The sequence below is a fragment of the Emys orbicularis genome, chromosome 1, assembly GCF_028017835.1.
Source record: "Emys orbicularis isolate rEmyOrb1 chromosome 1, rEmyOrb1.hap1, whole genome shotgun sequence".
Classification (NCBI taxonomy): domain Eukaryota; kingdom Metazoa; phylum Chordata; order Testudines; family Emydidae; genus Emys; species Emys orbicularis.
Window position 1 is genome coordinate 371,407,102 of NC_088683.1, and position 16,493 is coordinate 371,423,594.

Sequence of the window (16,493 nt, forward strand, 5' to 3'; positions counted from 1 at the left end):
AAGAGCAACCAATCTGCTTCCCCCATGAGAACACCCTCCAGTAGTGCATGTAGTGTCTCATATGAATATTGTCTCTCCATACAGGCATTTGTACTGCGACCATCACCCTAAAGCCTGGGCACATACAGGAAGCCAGTGGAACGTACAGTACATGCAGGAGACACCGTTCAGCCTCAGAGTTGGACACCTTCCCCCTCCTCCATGTCAGATTCCAACACAACTGACTTCACCAACCCCTCCACCTTCATCCTGCTGGGCATACCTGGGCAGGAGGCAGCCCACATCTGGATCTCCATCCCCTTCTGCACCATGTACACCATAGCCATCTTGGGGAACTTCACCATCCTGCTCATTGTGAAGATGGAGCGGAGCCTCCATGGGCCCATGTACTATTTCCTCTGCATGCTGGCCGTCACTGACCTGGTTGTGTATACATCCACACTGCCCAAAATGCTGGCAATCTTCTGGTTCAATTCCAGGGAGATCGATTTCAGTGCCTGCCTCACCCAGCTGTACTTCATTCGCTGCTTCTCATTGATGGAGTCTGGGATCCTCGTGGCCATGGCTTTTGATCTCTACGTGGCCATCTGCGATCCCCTGAGACATTCCACCATCCTGACAAACCCCTTCGTGGCCAATATTGGCCTGGCCGTGGTGCTGCTTGGCGGAATGGTCGCTCTGCCCTATCCCTTCCTGGTGAGGCAGTGGCCATATTGCACAACCAACATCGCCCCCCAGCCGTTCTGCACACATACAGCCGTGGTCAAGCTGGCCTGCGCTGACACCCACGTCAATAGTTACTATGGCCTCTTTGTGCTTTTCTGTGTGATGGGTCTGGATGGGATTTTTATTGCCATCTCCTATGTCCAGATCCTCAGGGCCATCTTCAGCCTCCCCACAAAGGACGCCCGGCTCAAGACTTTTGGGACCTGCGGCTCCCACCTCTGTGTCATTTTAGCCTCTTATGTCCCAGGGCTCTTCATCTCCCTCATGTACTGGTTTGGCCAGAATGTGCCTGGGCATATCCACGTTCTCATTCCCAACTTGTACATCTTTATGCCCCTCATGCTAAACCCCATCATCTAAGGGGTAAGGACGAAACTGATCCGGGACAGGCTGCTCCGGCTCTTTACTCATAAAGTGGCCTAAAGTTTTCTCCTGGTGCTCTGACTCTGAGATTGAGTTTCCGTTCAGAGCTCCCTTGTGACATAGTGCTGGGCCCTCTTCCCTGAAACACTGACTGCACTGTCAAAGGGACATGAAATCTTTTCCTGGCCTCACTGTGCTGTGTCTGCCTGACAAACGGAGGAATCAGTCTGGGTACAGCCCATTAACTCATAGGGTTGCCACCTTTCTAATTGCTCGTAACTGGACACCTGAGGCCCTGTGCCCTGCCCCACCTATTCCCAAGTCCTTGCCCCCTGCCCCCATCCCACGCATTTCCACAAGGCCCCTCTCACTCTCCCACCTATTCCTGCAAGGCCCCACTCCCTTATCCACCTCTTCCTCCAGGCCCCACAACTCTTCTGCTTCTTCCTCCAGAGCGCCACCCCTGTTACTTGCTCCTCATGTCCCCAGCCCCAGTCACTCTCTGGATTATCTCCACCTCCCTGCGCTCCCCCAGCTGGCCTCCCTGTGCTCTGGGGTTGGGACAGGAGCTGCTGCAGCCAGACGAAGAGCCTGTAGTGAGTGCAGTGCGGACACAGCGCTTGTGCTGACAGACCAATGAGCAGTGGAGAGGGAAGCTAGAAAACTTTACAAAAGCAGCTGAGGGTTGGGAGGAGCGTTCTGAGGCAGGCGGGTGAGATTGTGCATCATACAACTTGTGGGACCTAAAGCTCAGCTACAAAGTCCTGAAGGAAGAGGCCATTGTGTGGTTTAATTCCTTAGCTTTCAGCTCCATTTTGTTCCTCCTGACAGGGGGCCTGTAGCTGGCAGTGTCCCTGCAATGGGTATGGGCTGGGAGCCCTTTGCCCTAAGCCAGGTCTTGGGGACAGGGTAAGAGAGGACAACAGCTAAGTGAGGTGATAGGATAAGCCCCCGTGTGAGCTGGGAAGGCGGGATGCTGGGCAGATGCCAGGGAGGTTTTGGTAGCTCACAGTGAAGAAGATAAATGGCAGATCTTCCATTATCTGGCTATGAAGCTGAACACTGAAGGTGAGTCTTACATATGCTCTGCATGACAATTTTGATCACTACACCTAGAAGCTGTTTAGCTAAGCTGCTAGGCAGCGTCATCATAGAATCGTAGATTCATAGAAGATTAGGGTTGGAAGAGACCTCAGAGATCATCTAGTTTAACCCCCTGCTCAAACCAGGACCAACCCCAACTAAATCATCCCAGCCAGGGCTTTGTCAAGCTGGGCCTTAAAAACCTCTAAGGATGGAGATTCCACCACCTCCCTAGGTAACCCATTCCAGTGCTTCACCACCCTCCTAGTGAAAAAGTGTTTCCTAATATCCAACCTAGACCTCCCCCACTGCAACTTGAGACCATTGCTCCTTGTTCTGTCATCTGCCACCACTGAGAACAGCCGAGCTCCATCCTCTTTGGAACACCCTTTCAGGTAGCTGAAGGCTGCTATCAAATCACCCCTCACTCTTCTCTTCTGCAGACTAAATCAGCCCAGTTTCCTCAGCCTCTCCTCCTAAGTCATGTGCTCCAGCCCCCTAGTCATTTGTGTTGCCCTCCGCTGGACTCTTTCCAATTTGTCCACATCCTTTTGTAGTGGGGGGCACAAACTGAATGCAATACTCCAGACGTGGCCTTACTGGGGCCGAATACCGGGGATAATCAGTTCCATCGATGTGCTGGTAATACTCCTACTAATGTAGCCCAATATGCCGTTAACCTTCTTGGCAACGAGGGCACACTGCTGACTCATATCCAGCTTCTCATCCACTGTAACCCCCAGGTCCTTTCTGCAGAACAGCTGCTTAGCCAGTCGGTCCTCAGCCTGTAGCAGTGCATGGGTTTCTTCTTCCTAAGTACAGGACTCTGACTTCTCCTTGTTGAAACTCATCAGATTTCTTTTGGCCCAATCCTCCAATTTGTCTTGGTCACTCTGGACCCTATCCTTACCCTCCAGCGTATCTACCTCTCTCCGCCCCAGCTTAGTGTCATCTGCAAACTTGCTGAGAGTGCAAGAGCTCATAATATAAACTAGGAGTCCTGTCACCCCAGGACAGCACTGTGGGAGCTGACGTTGTCTGTGAAGACCGAGGCAAAAAAAGCATTGAGTACGTCAGCTTTTTCCACGTCATCTGTCACTAGGTTGCCTCCCCCATTCAGTAAGGGTCCCTCACTTTCCCAGTCCATTTAGTTTTTGGTAACATACCTGTAGAAACCCTTCTTGTTACCCTTCACATCCCTTGCTAGCTGCAAGTCCAGTTGTGTTTTGGCCTTCCTGATTACACCCCTGCATGCTCGAGCAATATTTTTATACTCCTCCCAAGTCATCTGTCCAAGTTTCCACTTCTTGTAAGTTCCTTTTTGTGTTTAAGCTCATGTAAGATTTCTCTGTTAAGCCAAGCTGGTTGCCTGCCATATTTGCTATTCTTTCTGCATATCAGGATGGTATGTTCTTGCACCCTCAAGAAGGCTTCTTTAAAATACAGCCAGCTTTCCTGGACTCCTTCCACCCCCCCATATTAGTCTCCCAGGGGATCCTGCCCATCAGCTCCCTAAGGGAGTTAAAGTCTGCTTTTCTGAAATCCAGGGTCTGTATTTTGCTACTCTCCTTTATTCCTTTTGTGAGGATCCTGAACTCAACCATCTCATGGTCAGTGCTGCCCATGTTTCCACCCACTTCTAGTTCCCCTACCAATTCTTCCCTGTTTGTGCACAATAAACTCTGTGTCCGTGTTTTATCGTGCTTCTGTGGGACACAGCTGAGGATGCCAAATTCAGGACAAACTGCTGAGAAATAGGGCAAACTCACCCCAGACTGGAGGGTGTTCTATCATTAGATTATTCCAAGCCAACAACAAATGTAAAGTACTGTCTCACCACACTGGTTAGCTAGAAGCCAAAAATGCAGTCTCCTGAGGCATCCCAGGTATTGGCTCACCACTCGGACACTGGACTCCATGATGAGTGGTCAGTGAAAACCAATTTCCACCACATATACACAATAACAGAACAAAAAAGTGCCAAAAGTAGCTAAACAACGAAGTAAAAGAAGCAGTGAGAGGCAAAAAGTGGAAGTTAAATCCGTTTTGGAACAAATCCATAAAATAAACTGTAATATGTCACCAGGACAAGATGGTATTCACCCAAAAGTTCTGAAGAAACTCATATGTGAAATTTCAGAACTACTAACTGTGGTTTGTAACCCACCATTTAAATCAGCTTCTGTACCAGATGACAGGAGGATAGCTAATGTGAAACCAACTTTTAAAAGGGACTCCAGAGGTGATCCCGGCAATTGCAGGCCAGTAAGCCTGAGTTCAGTACCGGTCAAACTGGTTTGAATTATAGTAAATAACGGAATTGTCAGACACAGAGATGAATATAATTTGTTGGGGAAGAGTCAACATGGTTTTTGTAAAGGGAAATTATGCCTCACCAATCTACCAGAATTCTTTGAGGGGGTCAACATCCATGTGGACAGGGGGATCCAGTGGATATAGTGTACTTAGATTTTCAGAAAGCCTTTGACAAAATCTCACAAAACACTGTTAAGCAAAGTAAGCTGTCATGGGATAAGAGGGAAGGTGCTCTAATGGATTGGTACCTGGTTGAAAGATAGGAAACAAAGGGTAGGAATAAACGGTCAGTTCCCAGACTGGAGAGAGGAAAGTAGTGGTGTACACCAGGGGTCTGTTCTGGGACCAGTCCTATACACCATATTCATTAATAATCTGGAAAAAAGGGGTAAACCATGAGGTGGCAAATTGGCAGATGATACAAAATTACTAAAGAGAGTTAAGACCCAGACAGAGTGCAAAGAGCTACAAAAGGATCTCTCAAAACTGGGTGACTGGGCAACAAAATGGCAGATGGAATTTAATGCTGATAAATGCAAATTAATGTACATTAGAAAGCTGTCATAACTAAAAGGGAAGGGTAACAGCCCTCCTGTGTACAATACTATAATCCCTCCTGGCCAGAGACACCAAAACCCTTTTACCTGTAAAGGGTTAAGAAGCTCAAGTAACCTGGCTGACACCTGATCCAAAGGACCAATAAGGGGACAAGATACTTTCAAATCTTGGTGGGGGGAAGGCTTTTGTTTGTGCTCTTTGTTTTTTGGGGGTTGTTCGCTCTTGGGACTAAGAAGGACCAGACATCAATCCATGCTCTCCAAATCTTTCTGAACAAGTCTCTCATATTTCAAACTTGTAAGTAACAGCCAGGCAAGGCGTGTTAGTTTTATCTTTGTTTTCTCAACTTGTAAATGTTCCTTTTGCTAGAGTGTTTATCTCTGTTTGCTGTAACTTTGAACCTAAGGCTAGAGGGGGTTCCTCTGGGCTCTTTAAGTTTGATTACCCTCTAAAGTTATTTTCCATCCTGATTTTACAGAGATGATTTTTACCTTTCTTTCTTTAATTAAAAGCCTTCTTTTAAAGAACCTAATTGATTTTTCCTTGTTTTAAGATCCAAGGGGATTGATCTGGACTCACCAGGAATTGGTGGGGGGGGGGGAAGGGAAGGGAAGGGGAGGGGGGAAGTGATTAATTCCTCCTTGTTTTAAGATCCAAGGGGGTTTGGATCAGTGTTCACCAGGGAATTGGTGGAGGAGTCTCTCAAGGCTACCCAGGGAAGGGAGTTAGCACATTGGGAGTGGTGGCAGCAAAATCAGATCTAAGCTGGTAGAGAAGCTTAGAGGTTTTCATGCAGGTCCCTACATCTGTACCCTAAAGTTCAGAGTGGGGAAGGAACCGTGACAAAAGCATAATCACAACTATACATATAAAATGATGGGTTCTAAATTAGCTGATACCACTCAAAAAAGAGATCTTGGGGTCACTGTGGATAGTTCTCTGAAAATATCCCCTCAATGTGCAGCGGCAGTCAAAAAAAGTGAACAGAATGCTGGGAATAATTAAAAAAGGGATAGATAATAGGACAGAAAATATCATGTTGCCTCTATATAAATCCATGGTATGCCCACATCTTGAATACTGTGTGCAGCTGTGGTCGCCTCATCTCAAAAAAGATATATTGGACTTGGAACAGGTTCAGAAAAGGGCCACATAAATGATTAGGGGTATGGAAAGGCTTCTGTGTGAGGAGAGATTAATAAGACTGAGACTTTTCAGCTTGGAAAGAGACGGCTAAGGGGAGATATGATTGAGGTCTATAAAATCATGACTGGTATAGAGAAAGTAGATAAGGAAGTGTTGCTTACTACTTCTCATGACACAAGAACTAGGGACCACCAAATAAAATTAATAGGCAGCCGGTTTAAAAGAAATAAAAGGAAGTATTTCTTCATAGAACGCACAGTCAACCTGTGGAACTCCTTGCCAGAGGCTGTTGTGAAGGCCAAGACCGCAACAGGGTACAAAGAAGAACTAGATAAATTAATGGAGGATAGGTTCATCAATGGCTATTAGCCAGGATGGGCAGGGATGGTGTCCCTAGCCTCTGTTTGTCAGAAGCTGGGAATGAGCGATAGGGGATGGATCACTTGTTGATTCCCTGTTCTGTTAATTCCCTCTGGGGCACCTGACACTGGCTATTGTCGGTAGACAGGATACTGGGCTAGATGGACCCTTGGTTGACCCAGTAAGGCCATTCTTACATTCTTATGTTCTTATATTGCTTCCCACCCCGCAATTGCTGCCTTCATTTTGCCACTCATCTGGACTTTTAGCAAAAGGTGTCCACTTTCTTGACTGTGGAAATGGGGCTTTTTAAGTATCTAATAAACTCTTCTTAAAGGACTCAACTTTTCCTCCTAATCAGTTCTGCTGTGCTCTGTGGAATTAGCCATTTTGGAGTATTAAGTATATCAGGGTGGGAAGGGACCTCAAAAGATCAGCTAGTTCAACCCACTGCTCAGAGGAAGGCCAATGCCCAACTTTTTTGTGTGTGTGTGCCCCAGATGCCTAAATGGCCTTCTCAAGGATTGAACTCACAACCCTTGGTTCAGCAGACCAATGCTCAAACCACTGAGCTATCTCTACCCTCCAGTTCCCCTCATACAGGCTGGGTGTCTGTCAATGTTTTTCAGCCCCATTCCTCTCACAAGGGTTGTCTGTGTGTCTGCCTCTCTCAGTCACATTCCCCTCGCAGGGGCTGAGGGTGTGTCTGCATCTATATGCTCTGTTCCCCCCACAGTGGCCGGGCATCTGTCTTCTCTCTACCCCATTCCCTTCACAGGAACTGGGCATGTGGCTGTGTCTCTCCGCCCTGTTCCCCTGACAGGGGCCGGGTTTGTGGCTCTGTCTCTCAGCTCCATTCCTCTCACAGGGACGGGCATGTGTCTTAGTCTTTTGGCCCTGTGCCCCTCACAGGGGCCAGGCATGTGTCTGCGTCCTTTGGCCCCGTTCCCCTTACAGATGTGGAAGAAAACAAGTCCTCACTGAGTTTGAAGCAACAAGCCAGAGGAAGCTTTATTATGAGCAATTGCACTGGAGAGTACACGGGCAGGGATTCCCCTACCTAGGCAGGTCTCCCAGATAAACAATTAAGGCAAGCTTTTGTTACATATAATAATGATCAACCACTGCATTTTGTTTATACATTTTCTTCCTGATATCTTACTTTTCTCAGCAATTTCTCTTACAGTCTACTTTCCATTCTTATCTAACACAAGGTCAAAACAGTATCTCTTACAGTTTGTTCCCACTCGCTTCCCACTCGCCCAGGCCTTGCCTTCAAGTCTCACATTATTAGATTTAGTGTTAGCTTGACTCTTGCTCTATTCCTAGAGATTAAGATATCTACATTCAAATTCCCTTTATCCCTTTCTCCACTTCCACACTCCCCCGTTTTGTGTTTCCAGCACAACTATCAGTCCTAAACCTCCATTTTCATTAAAACTTGTATTTCTGATTCTAGATCTAATAATTCAGCCTTCTGGGTTTTAGTTGAGCATTAACATTCCCATTGTAATAATATAATGGGGTTGTTTTATAACCTTAGTCACAAAACACAATACATCATACTTAGTACATAAAGTAGACACTCTATAGGCTGTATGAAAAGCATACTTTTCATGCTGATACATATTTTGGAGCATATGAATTTTCCCTTGTAATTCAGAGATTTTCTGGACCTCTGGTAGAGTGAAAGCAAAATTTGGAACCAATCAGGTACTAAGGCAGTCCAATGAAAGGGTATCTGAAACTTAAGGGCTGATTGTAGAATTCTATCCGCAGGCCAATAAATGATATTATTGCCTGCAGCAGTGGTGAGATTAAAATGTATGTCTTGCAAAGTGGTGGCCTTAACATACACACAGCTGTTATTAGCTTGGAAAAGCAGGTGTCCTGTCAGGGTAGTTCCTTGTCCCCTACCCTCCCAGCAAACGTAGTCATGAACAGTGACAACTTCCCCGGGCTTCAGTTTACATACATACTGAAGCTGTGGGGTTTCTAACGGCCAAAGTGTCCATTGACTCCCTATCCCTATCCAAATGTCGGGTGTTATTCCAGGAGCACTGACTATAAATCAGTTAGACATACCGGGTAGTTCAATTTCCCAAATATCTCCGTGAATTATCCAATCCCACATGCATCCTCCTCACGGACCCGGCAGGATTCGGTATGTGGGAGCCCACATCCCCCCAGTCGGTCCGTATGCTTGGAAGGAGCACTGGGAACATCTGCACTTCCACCCAGAAAGTCTCCAAGTATGTCTCCATGGCCACAGATCAGATGGTACTCCTGAAGTATCTGTAAGGGCAGTGGGCCAAGCCTGATGCTCAAGATCACTCCGAATGGCCATCAGCTGGTCATTCAGGAAATCCTGAATTTCTGAACAAGCCAGATCCCACTGCAATGCCTTCCCAGCCTCAGTGATATTTAGCACCATCGTCGTCAGAAGTTTCTGGGTTATTGAACTAAGGGTGGAAATAACATGTAATTCACCAACTCCAGCCTGCACCTGGGTTAACTGTCCTCCAGTAATAAGACCTGTGGCCTTTTCCAATTGTCCTAATTTTTCTTCATGTTGTTGGCCTTTATAAATATTCCAAATTGCAGCCGTGCTATTGACACCATCCCATAAGTGTCCGGCCAAGTCCCTCTTCTTTCTAGAGGAGACCCAGGCCCTTTGTTGTGCTAACCTAATGGCAGCCCCTTTTGAGCAATTAGGATATGTGGAGGTGACTTGGAAGCTGGATAAGGGCAGTGTGAATTTTATAGTCCCCAGAGTTAGTATTAATCACAGTCCATCGATATCCTAACACATCTCTCTTTGGTGAAGTACTATACCACATCTGTTGGCTAAACACTTTTTATGTACTTCCGAGAGGCATTAACATTAATAGCATAGGAGGGGTATATTGCAATATGGTGCAGGTTAAATTATTAGTTACTGGAATTATTTCAGTACAGGTAAAATTTCTGGTTGCAGAACAAACTCTTTCAGTATACATTTGATTGCTCACTAATTGGGTGACCAAATAACAGTAAGGGCCTCTTTCATCTAACATACTGCAAACTCCAGGAACGGCCATCATATCAACCCCATCATAGAACCCATTAATCTCAATTTCTGATTTCTGGGGCTCATTTGTTGTGATATCATATATTTCTATTTCCACCAACCCATTTGTTTTCCACTCAATTGTTCACTCATATGAACTATTCTGAACCTTAAAAAATATTTTTTCTGAACAAAATTATAGTAAATCACTAAGATGTGAAGCTCTTGGCCATTGGGTTTCATTAGAATATACAGTATTATGTGTATTCGGGTAAATTTCAGGGGTGGTGGCAGAGGTGGAGGGGATGGTGGGGGTAATGTTCGTGGCAGCAAGGTGTCTTTGGTATTCATCCTCCGGAAGCCAATTAGGGAGGGCAGTGCATCCTGATGGTACTTGTCCGTAAGTGCAGAGCCCAGCCCCCGGGAAAAAAAAACACCCCACCACTCAACTCCACATTCTCAAGCGCTGTCCTGCAGTTCCCTCCCTGCCAATTTACAATACTCCATCTTCTCCACCAGGGCTAATTCTTAATGTCTTTTGTAGTCAGGAATTTCTGGACCTTGGTGGTTTCAGTGGAGTGAGTGTTCCTTCTTCTCTCTTGGAACCGTGATGGTTTAGCATTGTACAGGGGAGAGGTTACTAGCACTTCACCCTGTAATGATTTGGGTCTTCCAGCAAAATCCAAATGCATGGTAGTTCTGTCAGTGGACAAGGGAGAGGTTACTAGCACTTCACCTTGTCCTTTTCTCCTGCTGTCCAGAAGGAACAGTAGCACCAGAAGGAGAGCCAGCCCGCTCATCAATCGGAGAGCCATCTCGCGGTGGAGGGGCCTTTTTGCAGTGCGAAGCATGGGTCCAGGCAGTTAGTCCTTGGCACTTCACAGAGGTGTTGGTAGTTAACAGGACTTGTTATGGGTCTGTCCAGCGCGGGGCCAGGGCGGTCTCTCACTGATGGACCTTTATGTAGACCCAGTCTCCTGGTTCCAGCGAATGGCAGGGCTGCTCAGGATCCTTTGGTAGTGCTTCTTTCACCTGTGTATAAAGACACCTGACACATTTCATTAGTGCCTGGAAATAATTAAGCATTGTGTCATCCATTAAATGAATGTCCATCTGGGCAAGGGTCAGCGGAGGTGCCGCTGGAAGCCGCATCTGGCGTCCTGTTAGAATCTCATGCAGGCTGAGTACGGTCCTTCGATTGGGAGTGGCCCTCATATACATCAATGCTAATGGGAGGGCATCTGGCCACTTTAAGTTTCCCTCAGCACAGATCTTGGCCAGTTTATTTTTCAAAATCCCATTTTGACGTTCCACTGTCCAGGAAGACTGCAGGTGGTGGGGGCAGTGGAGGTTGTGCTGAATCTGCAAAGCTGCACATAACTCTTTTACAGTCCTTCTGGTAAAATGAGTTTCACGATCACTGTTAATACTCACAGGTATGCCAAATCGTGGTACAAAATCCTTAAGCAAATGTTTCACAACAGTTTTGGCATCTGCCTTTCTGCAAGGGAAGGCCTCAACCCAATTTGAAAATACATCAACTAGAACTAACACATACTTAGGGTTACCATATTTAAAAAATAAAAAAAGAGAACACTCCACGGGCCCTGGCCCCGCCCCTTTCCCAACCCCGGCCCCACCCCAACTCCGCCCCTTCCCCGCCCCAACGCTGCCCATTCCCCGCCCCTTCCCCAAAGTCCCCGCCCTAACTCCCCCTCCTCCCTCCCAGCCACGCGAAAAGGGCTGCCCGAGCGCTACCGGCTTCACGGTTTGCCGGGCAGCCTCCAGACCCTGCGCCCCCGGCCGGCGCTTCCCCAGCGCAGCTGGAGCCCGGGAGGGGAAGCGCCCAGCCAGGGGCGCAGGGTCTGGAGGCTGCCCGGCAAACCGTGAAGCCGGTAGCGCTCGGGCTTCGGGCAGCCCCCATGCCTCCGGACCCTGCGCCCCCAGCCGGGCACTTCCCCTCCCGGGCTCCGGCTGCTGTGCTCCTCCCCTGACTCTTCGGCTCTGTTTAAGAGCCAAGCTGCCCGAGCGCTACCGGCTTTGGGCAGCCCCCATGCCTCTGGACCCTGCGCCCTCGGAGCCCGGGAGGGGAAGTGCCCGGCCGGCGGCGCAGGGTCTGGAGGCATGGGGGCTGCCCGAAGCCGGTAGCGCTCGGGCAGCTCGGCTCTTAAACAGACCCGAAGAGTCAGGGGAGGATCACAGCAGCCACGGGAGGGGAAGTGCCTGGCCGGGGGTATTTTTCCCGGACATGTTCGGCTTTTTGGCAATTCCCCCCGGACGGGGGTTTGAGTACCAAAAAGCCGGACATGTCCGGGAAAAACCAGACATATGGTAACCCTAACATACTCATAATTACAACATTTAGACATTTGAATAAAATCAATCTGAATATTTACAAAATGTCTCCAGGGCGGGGGATGTGCTGCCTGCCTAACTTTAACAGCTTTACCAACATTGTGCTGCTGGCAGATCGTACATTGTTGGCAGTAGTGCTGGGCCACAGAGGAAAAATCCGGTGCAAACCAGTCTTGTCTAACTGCAGCAATCATCCCCACTCCATGGTGCATCCGAGCAAAATAGGGTAAGAGCACCCTGGGCGCAACCAGGCGGCCGTCCGGGAAGTGCCAAAGGCGATCAGGATGTAAAATGCACCCAGCAACACTCCAAGAACTTTTCTCAGCTTCTGGTGCCACCTCCTGGATCTTCAAGGGAAGCTAGTGGAGGTTGCTCAATCAAGCCACAAGTATAAACAGCCTGAGGGGCAGAAAGGGCCTCCGTTTTGGCTGTAGAATAAGCCAAAGCATTTCCACGTGTAACTTCATCATGAGGGGTCTGGTGAGCTGTACATTTAACAGCAGCAACAGCTTTGGGTAATAAAAGGGCATCCAAAAAGAGCAGATACATACAGACTATTCTTACTAGGGGAACCAGTGGATGTAAGGAAACGCCTGTACTTCCAAAGTAAACCATAATCAAGTACCACCCCAAAGGCATAGTGAGAATCTGTATAAATAGTAACTGCTTGATCCTGAGCTAAAGTACAGGCTCAGGTCAAGGCTATAAGCTCAGCAACCTGGCTGAAAACACAGAAGGAAGAAAGGCACTTTCAATAACAGAATATGAGGAACATACAGCATAACCAGCAACCAGAATTCGCTAGCACAAGCCATCCACACAATAAATGAGATCAGGATTCTGCAAAGGCATATCCATAAGGTCGTCTCTCGGACAGGTAAGAACAGAAGTCACGGCGACACACTCATGTGGCTCCCCATCCTCCAGCCCAGGCAATAAAGAAACAGGATTTAGAATGGGGCAGCGAGCCAAGGTAATATGAGACGAAGACAGCAACACAAGCTCATATTTGGTGAGGCGGGAAGTAGACAGATGTTGTGTCTTAGATTTCAACAGCAGAGCTGCCACAGCATGAGGTACAGCAACAGTCCAGGGTGATCCTAGGACTATAGCTTCAGCCAGCTGCACAAACAGAGCAGCTGCTGCTCCAGCCCATAAACACGGAGGAAATCCGGCTGCCACAGCATCCAGGGCAGGGCTATAATAAGCAAGTGGGCGGTGTTTATCTCCGTGGTTTTGTGTTAGCACAGTTAAGGCAAACCCGTTATGCTTGTGACAGCAAAGAATAAATGGTTTAGCCTAATCAGGAAGCCCCAGGGCCGGGGCACTGGAAAGGGCCTGCTTAGTGGCCACAAAGGCTTGTTCAGCCTCTGGGAACCATGGAAGTGCCTCAGCGGTGACTGACTTAGTCAGATCCTGGAATGGCTTAATCACTGTCACATAACCCAAAATCCACTGTCTGCAGTACCCAGTTATACCAAGAAAAGCTCGCATTTGAGAAATAGTAAAAGGCCTAGGCATATTTAAAATGGCTGTAATGCGAGAATCTGACAAATAGCGAGCGCCAGGTGAAATAGCTTGACCAAGGTAATGAACTCTGGGCTGACACAGCTGGAGTTTTTCCTGAAATGCTTTGTGACCATTGGCAGCAAGAGCAGTCAAAAGAACCAAAGTATCAGCTTTACAGGATCAAAGGAAGGGGAAGCCAACAAAAGATTATCCACATATTGTATGAGTACAGATTTTCCTGGAAAGACTACATCGTCCAGATCCTTCTTTAAGATCTGGGTAAACAGGGATGGAGATTCAGTATAACCCTGGGGTAAGCGAGTCCAGGTGTACTGGCCCCCTTTATAGGTGAAGACGAACAAGTATTGGCTGTCAGGGTGAATGGGGATGGAAAAGAAAGCTGAACAAAGGTCCACAACAGTAAAGTCAGTGGCTGTAGGGGGAATACAAGAAAGAATCGTAGCCAGGTTTGGGACCATCGGAAATGAGGGCACAACAACAGCATTAACCGCACCGAGATCTTGAACAAAGCGATAGGTGTTCTTTCCTGGTTTCTTTACAGGGAAAATAGGCATATTGCAAGAACTAGTAGTAGGAACAATAATACTCTGCTGTAACAAAGAATCCATTACTGGAGCTATTCCCTCCTCTGTTTCAGGACACAGTGGGTACTCTGGTACCCTTGGAAGTGATTTAGAAGGATCAACAGAAATATTAACTGGTTCGGCTGTTCGGATCTGCCCCACTTCATTTGCATACCGAGACCAAAGATAAGGGGGGTACTCGTGACAGCATGTGTACGGGGAGACTTTGGCAAACCAGTAAAGTGCCTAAAACCACTATGGCTTATTGTTAAAAAGCAACCTAGTCAGCAGGTTGTAAAGTGGCCATGCAGCTTGACCAAGGCAGGAGAAGAGGGGAGGTTTGGGTGCCACAGAAAGGGCAGCTTGACCCCACGTCCTTCCTGATAAGAATTGTGTTGAAGTTGCTGATACATGCATTTGAAAAGAGCAGGATGTGCCCTCGGGAATGTCTATTGGGGTCTCAAGGCTGCAAGCTCTGGAAAAACCCACACCTGGTTAATCAATAACCAGAAGAAGCCACTTGCTTGCCCATTGGAACTGTTTGCTTGACAAGTTTTCTTTAAGGGACATGTCATTGTATTACTAATGTATAAATAAGGGGGAAAAGCTTGAGATAGTGGGGGACTCATCGGGACTGGTCTCTCCCTCTGGATGCATCTTGTGTTCCCCACAGGCAGACGGGCTGCCGCTGTGCCACTCGAGAGCCACACTCAGCTTTGGTAATTATCAAGGGTTGGGGGTGTTTCACTAACCTGTTGCGCACGTGGGTAAGTGCTTGAGATTAAGTAAAGTTTAGCTATAAGTGAAAACACTCTTGTGTTGTCCTGTTTGTGCCAGCCATCTATCGGTCGGACGGCTGTGTCTCCCCTGATTTATTTCCTGACACCTCTTCGCACAGGGATCCAGCTATCAGCAATTAGAAAGCTGGCAACCCAGTGTTGTTTACATAGACTGATTCCACACTTCATCACATTGACACAGCACAGTAAGGACAGGAAAGGGTTTAATGTCTCTCTGTCTGTCCAGGAAGCGATTCAGGGAAGAAGCCCCAGCACCATGGACCAGCCAGCTCTGCACAGAGCTCAATCTGAGAGCCAGAGCACAAGGAGAAAACATTTAGGTCCCTTTATGAGTAAGGAGCTGGAGCAGCCTTCCGCGGATCTGTTTGGTCCTCACCCCATAAATGATGGGGTGTAGCACAGGGGGCACCAAGTGGTACAGACTGTTAATGAGAATGAGGAAATGCAGTGGCACATTGTGGCCAAACCGCTGAATGAGGGAGGAGAAGAAATCTGGGACGTACAAAGCTGAGACGGCACAAAGATGAGAGATGCAGGTCCCAAAAGTTTTCAGCCGGGCATCCTTTGTGGGGAGGCGGAAGATGGCCCGGAGGATCAGAATATAGGATACAGAAATAAAAAACACGTCCATTCCAATCTCAGAGAAAAGATCAAACAGGCCATAGTAACTACTGATGCGGATGTCAGCGCAGGCCAGCTTCACCACAGCTATATGCCCACAATAGAAGTGGGGGATAATGTTGGTTCTGCAATATGGCCACTGCCTCGCCAGGAAGGGATAGGGTAATGTGAGTATGCCACTCCGCAGCACCACGGCCAGGCCTATCTTGGCCACAGCAGAGTTTGTCAGGGTTGTGGAATATCTCAGAGGATTGCAGATGGCCACATAGCGATCAAAAGCCATGGCCACGAGGATTCCGGACTCCATCCCAGAGAAGGAGAGAACGAAATACATCTGGGTGAGGCAGGCACTGAAACTGATCTCCCTGGAACTGAACCAGAAGATGCTCAGCATTTTCGGTATGGTTGATGTGGACAGGACCAGGTCGGTGACGGCCAGCATGCAGAGGAAATAGAACATGGGCCCATGGAGGCTCGACTCCCTCTTCACGATGAACAGGATGGTGAAGTTCCCCAAGATGGCTATGGCGTACATAGCGCAGAAGGGGATGGAGATCCAGAGATGGGCTGCCTCCAGGCCAGGAATGCCAAGTAGGATAAAGGTGGAGGGGTTTGTGAAGTTGGTTGTGTTCGAATCTGACATAGCGTAGGGGAGAAAGTGTTCAACTCTGAGGCATAAGGGTGGTCTCCTGCATGTACCGTTTGCTCCCCTGACTTTCTGTGTGTTCTCAGGGTCTCGGGTGATGGTCACAGTAGAAATGCCTGAATGGAGAGACAACGTTAATAGTGCACTACATGCACTATTGGAGGCTGTTCTCATGGGAGAAGCAGATTAATCGCTCTTCACACACTGAAAAATGACATATTCATTATTCAGATAAAATAACTATGAACAATGACCCTACTAAGTCCAATTCCATATTTTCATTGTGCTCCCTGCATTAATAATTCCTGCACTTTTTGGTGGGGGAAACTTAAGAGGCACCAGCAGGAAACACAAGTACGGATACTGGTTATCCATCA

General features: G+C 47.8%; 2 protein-coding genes across 2 annotated transcripts; one reads left to right on the forward strand and one right to left on the reverse strand.

Moving 5' to 3' along the window:
* The first annotated feature begins 201 nt into the window (after positions 1-201).
* LOC135881163 (olfactory receptor 52R1-like) lies at positions 202-1,086 on the forward strand. The gene has a single exon (XM_065407713.1). It carries the CDS (start codon positions 202-204, stop codon positions 1,084-1,086), a length of 885 nt encoding a protein of 294 aa, XP_065263785.1.
* Positions 1,087-15,165: 14,079 nt separating this feature from the next.
* Positions 15,166-16,113, reverse strand: LOC135891253 (olfactory receptor 52E4-like). The gene has a single exon (XM_065418772.1). The coding sequence runs from the start codon at positions 16,111-16,113 to the stop codon at positions 15,166-15,168; it is 948 nt and encodes a 315-aa protein (XP_065274844.1).
* Between the last annotated feature and the right edge of the window lie 380 nt (positions 16,114-16,493).